This window comes from Salvia splendens, chromosome 22 (genome assembly GCF_004379255.2).
Source record: "Salvia splendens isolate huo1 chromosome 22, SspV2, whole genome shotgun sequence".
NCBI lineage: Eukaryota > Viridiplantae > Streptophyta > Magnoliopsida > Lamiales > Lamiaceae > Salvia > Salvia splendens.
Genome location: NC_056053.1, coordinates 16,321,125 through 16,327,834, shown reverse-complemented (window position 1 = coordinate 16,327,834; position 6,710 = coordinate 16,321,125). Strand labels below are relative to the sequence as shown.

The window sequence follows — 6,710 nt, the reverse complement described above, 5'->3', positions numbered from 1 at the left end:
TCCAACTCGGGTAAGCTTGAAAGCCAAAGCTCATATTTATGACACTAAATTTTCCACGTTATTTATGACATATTGATGACCATTGTGCATGTGATTTTGGATATAACACAGATACAAAATATATTACTGAAAAAAAATGTTGCTTCTCTTCAAGTGAGCTCTTTTTTATATAGATATGTGTTGGTTCATTTATTAAGCTAATGATGATCGTTTTTCGCCTTATTATCATAATCCGTATTTAAGAAACGTTAGACAAAGCCATTTTACTCCTTGATGAGATAAGACATTTCATTTCCTATATTTGTGCATATGAAACCCGAAATCTAACCCTTCTTTTTTCATTTCTTTGCTTCCATGGAATCTTTTCCAAACTCATTTCCCATGCATTATTTCTTATTCATGAGAAAAAGTCGACATGACATAACATTTTACAAAGAAAATTTAGTTTCGAAAGGTCCGGGCTTCGATTCCCCGCACCTCCATTTTGTTCTTGTTTATTTGCCCCATTGACTGTTTTCAACTTTTCATCAAAAAATCTGGATTTAGTTATCATTTCACTGTTTTTTTGTTCTTCAGCATATACACACTCACCTGAACATACTCACGAGACAGTTGAGACTCAAGAGAGATGAGAACTTTGTGCAGAATAGGTAATTCAGAATAGTAATAACTCCTACAAAATGATGCAACAATAAATATATCTGAGCCATTCTACACATTTGTACAATCAAATTTACAGGTGAAGCTGTATGTCTTGGTCATGCATCACGAACGCAAGTTAGCTACTTGGATCTGCATATAGTTGCTAAGTACGACGCTGCTAACCCAAATCAATCCATCTGGCTACTTAACAGGGAGTCGATGTTGGGAGTCACAACAGCTGTCATGTCTGGTCCTCCCAAATTACAGCACCGTTTATCCTTTATGTTGACCGCCATAACATTTTGATGGAAAGTGCAGGCAGTACCAGGACAAACCTGCAAGCCATGCCATAATGTTACAGGTGATAAGACTCGATAACTCTCAGATAGCATTCCACCAGTATTTATATATGTCCAGAATAAAACAACACCCACACAGCCCTGAAAACATGTCACCCTGACCACTTGAGTCTACAATGGCTAAGATCAAGTTCATTCAGCTTCACCTACAGTCATGATTCGTTACTGTAACGATAACATTAATAAAAATGGATGAAATACTTCATTAACTTAGCCTAATAATCAATAGGAAAACTGAATTCTTACTTGTTATGGCTAAAACGCTATTTTTATTGGTAATTAACTTTAAATGAATTAAAACTAAAATGCTTTCTATAAGGGCTTCATAAAACCATGTCCTTCAGTTAATCTATACAGTTTGTGCAACAGAAAATGGCAGTTTCCAAGACAGGGCAGAAAATTCGTAAAGTATGAATTCCAACAAAAATGATGTGTCAACAGAAACAGAATTAGGAAAGTACAAAAGCATGAAGCAGGGCAAAAATGACTCACATTATACATGATATCTCCTAACTTGAACTTAACAGCACCACTTTTGTAGACCAACATCTTGCCCATGTATCCCTCAGGAAACTCCTCCAAACTGGTATCTTTTTTACATGGAGAACCACTCATTATGGAGCTTCCAGCTATTTCTTTCCCTTTTATGCCATTAGAGTTGCCAGAAGATTTTGCAACACTGCCAACCATTACTTTCTCCTTTCCTTTCCCGATTTTCACTGATTTTTCTACTGCTCTCAAGTTATCATCTGTTTCTATTCTGTTGGCATATCCTGGTGCTCTGCCTACAGGAAGATTGGAAGGAAACTTGAAAACTAGCATCCTAGGTGTATCGTCTTTTTCCTGTGAATGAAAAAGCAGCAAAACAGACCGAGATCAGAAATCTAATATCAAAAGATGACGATATCTATAGTTACATTTATAAGGAGATACACAAACAAGCATGTTCAATATTAAATCAAATATAATACTGACCAGCAAGCCAAGAATTGAAGCAGGATTTAGAGATTTTTCATCATACTCCTTAGCTTCCTCGAATTCAGCTTTATCAAGAATTTCTGGAGGAAGCGAAATAGAAAACAATTAATACTAGTATTATAAATGCTACATGGTAGACTTAATTTTCCAAAAGTCAGAAGACAGGTTATAAGGTTGAAGAATCAAGTCATTTTAGCTATCCTAATCTGATTGTATTTATTGTATTTTTCCTTCACAAAAGCATTTCATTAGTGGGACCACCCAGATCCCCTGCAGCCCCACACTGTTCCTCTATAAAATGGGTACTAAAAAGTTCTTCATTGTAATACATCAGAGAGATACCTGGATTTCCAGAATGAGGTTTCCTAAGAGGTAGTTCAGTAGGATACAAACTATTATAATCCTGCGGACAAAGTTAAAGACATAAGCTCAACCTCAGTATTTTTCTCCATATAGTTTGGAAAAGGGATAGGAGTGAGCAATTTGTCTTTACCCAAGGGGCTCGATATTCTTTTTTCTTCTTCACAGTAGTAGCACCAGTTTCATCAACAATATTGTCAGTGACTCCTTGTATTCTTGCAGAAGATGTAGAAGTAAAATGATCTTGCATTTCACCGGTGGTAGATGCTTCTGAGTAGGCTGAAGAACTTCCACCATCAGCCCTTCGCCTTTGTCTGCTTGAGCCTGTTATGGTACTTGATTCAACTTCGTGTGAAAAGGCAACTTGCACTGGAGCTGTGGTTTCAAATTCAAACATAGTTTCATAATGAGACAAATAACAAACATACCATAATACTGTCTGAAACCTGATAAAAATTGATATACTAATAGGTTTATGTTTCTCTATCCTGTACAAAACAAATAATTACGTCTCTCATTTACAAAGGCAAAGGCCATCAACCCAAAAGCACCAGCTAATATTTGTCATTAAATAAATTTACAAAGTGGCACCCATATTAAACAACTAAAACTTATATCAACTGCAAGCTAACGAGATTTCAGAAAAGAGATTACATTTCTTCTCCACTTTTGCTCCCGGCTTTGCTAGATACCCCTACAAATTGGAAAATTGAAGCAGTCAGAATCATCTATCAGGCAATAATTACCTCAGAAATACATTGGCAAGCTAGGACTACAATCTTTCCGATATTATAGCAATGCAAAGGGCTGCAAAAAGTTTAAGCACTGCAACATATCTACTCAAACCAAAAGATGAAAATATCACTGGAAGCAAATTGCAACAATATGATATGATTAAGGAGGAAGCCATATAACATTGAATAGCAAAAAATGGTTTTATCGTATTGGGAACTTTTGTTGTATATTTTCTATATGAAGGAATAAGTAATAAAAAAACTCCAAGGTATATGAATAGGCTAATCACACTCCTACAAAACTGGAAAGAGCAAAACAGGAAAGAACAATAGAGAAAAACACTACTCCTCTGTCCATTATTAGATGTCTCATATAGTCATATTGCCATTTTGGAATATCCACCATTAAATTTCACATTTCACTTTTACTATTTTTGATAAATGAAGTAATAAACCCCACACCCCACTAACTCATTTCACACACAATTTATTATAAAACTAAAACGGAGTACATAAAAGAGGAACTCATATTCCACTAACTTTTCCACTCACTTTCCTTTACATTTATTAAAACCTTAGGTGGGTCAAAGTGGGACATTTAATCTTCGAACAGAGAGAGTAGTAAGCTGTCACTTATGAACTTGAAAACAAGATCTGCATTCAATCAGATATTCTATAATATTTTCTTAATTTAATTATTTTGCTCAGACCTCCGTAAGCCTATATATTGTACATAACCATATCTAACCCAATTTTCCTCTATTTTCAGAGATTTAACACGAAGGTAACTAGTCCCTGTTGTAGTAGGTCTCAGGTGCATCATGCACATTAAACTAAATCAAGAAAACAGATTGTTGTTCTAACCAAAAACCATTCAGTAAAAGATTAAATAAACACGAAACGTAGTCTGATCCTACACCACTGAGTTTCTTAACATTTTGCTGTCAATCTCAATTTAATTCTTCAGCTAAATTAAATATTCTCTCTGTAGTACAATTACTAAAGGGCTTGTATAAGTAACTTATAGTGTAGAAGGTTTTTCTCACAAGTCTATCAGGGTAAAGCGGTGGAGAATTAATACATATGATCATTCAAAACCTTCAATTACAATGAGAAGCAAGCTCATGTGATTATGTGAGTAAGGAGAGTGCAACAAGACCACAGCTCTGTTCATCAAATACCTCAAGTTCAAAACGAAATCATTGATTCTGATAATTTATCTTTCCTTAATCATAAACTAATTTCATCCGCAGACAAAATTGGAGAGCGAAAATAAGTAAATAGGAGAGAGAATTACCGAAACTCCGCGGGCAAGGAATCGCTCCGTTCCGCCATCATCGCCACTGCAAAGTTCATTCCGCCATCAATCTTAAGAATTATACATAGAAAATGGAAATACAAGTCGGTTGTGGAGGTTTGTTAAGAGTACATTGCAGTTGAAACGGATTTCCGAGTTTTCTGAGGTTTTGGAACATATTTATGAACCTGAGAAATCACAAACAAAAAAAAATCAGATAATAATACCACTTAATTAAGAATGCGTCTGAAAATGAAGCGCATACCCTTTTTGGAGGTTTAGGAGGGTCTGGATCCATAAATGGTGGCACCTTGAGCAGCAGCTTGAGAGTGCTCGTTGAAATTAGGGATTTCGAATTCGGTAAAAGCAACGAAAGGAAGAAGATAGCACAGATCTCAGAAATCAGAATTGAGAGGGAGACGGGAGAGTGTTTAGGAAGTTATCTCGGAATTGAAGAAGTGAGTCAGAGAAGGAAACTTATTAATTAATCATGCTTTTAACTGTGCTTCATTCCATTATACTACCGCAATCAGACTCTCGCCGTCGTCGTCGCCCGGTTGGGCAAAAGGCTGCGCAGCGGAGGGCTAGGGGAACCAGCGGCGGTAGCGGGTCGTTCGAGGTCGAATCGGAGGCCTCTGCTCCCCAAGAAGATATCGACCGCCTCGCCCGCGCGCAGTTAACGACAAGCTTGGTCCGGACCATGCATAGGTGGCATAGCACGACCGATCCGCTGTACAAGATGATGCTGAAGGATGTCATCGATGGATGTCGGCGCGATTTGGGGATGCCCCCATTGGAGATGATGGCGCCGAGATTAGCGGAGGGGACGACGGGGGCTGCACGGGCGACGGTGACGGCACGGGCGACGGGGGCGGCACGGGCGACGAGGACAGCGCGGAGTGAGCCGGGGATGTTGGATTATGTATTTTTCTTTTTTTGAATGACTATGTATTTTGCTTTTTTTCTAACTATGTTTTTTTTATGTTTTATGAATATGTATTTTTGCCCGTATTTTGCTTTCCCGTATTCCGTGTCAAATTTATATTTCCGTTTTTACGTAATTAAATTATTGTGATTTTTTTTATTGCGGGATGTCCTAGTGGGAAGAGCGGACATAGGAGGGGATGTCCTAGTGACGTGGCAGTGGGATGAGATGTCCTAGTGACGTGGCAGTGGGATGGGAAGTCCTAGTGACGTGGCATGAGGTGTTTTTGGGATGTCCTAGTGGATGTCCTAGTAGGATGTCCGCCCACTGGAGATGCTCTAAACTAATCTTCATAACCGAAATTAATATATTTATTTATGTGAGTAGTGATAAATTAATAAAATTGTATATACAAAATTGGGGTATTTTTGTCATTTTATATCATATGCAAAAATTACGAAATTTACCTAATATAACTGTAGTTTAATTTTACATTATAACTCCTTCATGAAATAATGAACAGAAATACTTTCAACTAAATTTCAAAAAGAAATACTACTAATATTTTTATCTAACAAAAATATTTTATTTCAAAAATTTAAACAAATATTTTACATAATGTTTTTTCTAGTTTCAAGAAAAAAATACAGAAACAAGTTAAAAAAACAAAACAAAAACGATAGTGAAAATGGAGTAATAATTAAATTAGAATATACTAAGTCGAATTTGAAAATTAAAAAGAATATAATAATAAATTATATTACAAAATTATTTATATTAATAGTACCACTTTTTCTTCTTCTTTCTCACTCTACCAATTACGTATTCAAATTCGTATTATTCCTAATTAGCCTATTTATATGTGATAGATGTAATATTTTAACATTAAAATAACATAGTAGCGCCATTTAAAACAACTTAGCTGCAAAATTATTAACAAATTTTGAAAGTTAAAGCGATAAATTATAAATAATCCTATCAAAATAATCAACTCAAATTACCTAGATTTTATTTATTTCGTCACACAGATTTACTACATCCTATTCGAATAACATAAATAAATGGAGTACTAGATAAAATACTTATATGAAATAAATTAAATATGCTAAAATTACCTAAAAAGTTGAAATGAAAATTAAAAGACATGTTTTTTTTATAGGATTATACTAACTATTTGTGACGAAATCAATAAAATCTAGGTAATTTAAAAGACATGTGTTTTTAAAAGACATGTTTTATTTTATTTTGTTCCCCTTTGAAGAACAACCAATATGTACTATGGTAATACTTGTGAAATTTAAAATTGAAATTAACAATAAAATACCAATGATTTTGAAAAAATATAAGTATATGTCGTAATAAAAGAGAATTTTTAAATAAAGGAGTATTTTGCTCAATGTTTTATTTGTGAATGT

At 35.1% G+C, this 6,710-nt stretch overlaps 1 protein-coding gene across 1 annotated transcript; it reads right to left on the bottom strand.

Moving 5' to 3' along the window:
- Nucleotides 1-615: 615 nt before the first annotated feature.
- Nucleotides 616-4,853, bottom strand: LOC121787876. Its single transcript, XM_042186725.1, has 9 exons — nt 4,636-4,853; nt 4,503-4,558; nt 4,371-4,416; nt 2,994-3,033; nt 2,473-2,714; nt 2,322-2,382; nt 1,977-2,059; nt 1,494-1,844; nt 616-977 (listed from the first exon to the last, which is right to left on the bottom strand). The coding sequence occupies exons 1-9, from the start codon at nt 4,666-4,668 to the stop codon at nt 831-833; spliced, it is 1,059 nt and encodes a 352-aa protein (XP_042042659.1). The 5' UTR covers nt 4,669-4,853; the 3' UTR covers nt 616-830.
- Between the last annotated feature and the right edge of the window lie 1,857 nt (nt 4,854-6,710).

Excerpts from the sequence above, each read along its gene's own strand:
- LOC121787876 (XM_042186725.1), bottom strand. The coding sequence starts at position 4,668 with ATGGATCCAGACCCTCCTAAACCTCCAAAAAGG. Across the intron at positions 4,417-4,502 it reads AAATCCGTTTCAACTGCAAT|TGGCGATGATGGCGGAACGG; the intron begins GTACTCTTAACA and ends TGAACTTTGCAG. Across the intron at positions 3,034-4,370 it reads TCCTTGCCCGCGGAGTTTCG|GGGTATCTAGCAAAGCCGGG; the intron begins GTAATTCTCTCT and ends TCCAATTTGTAG.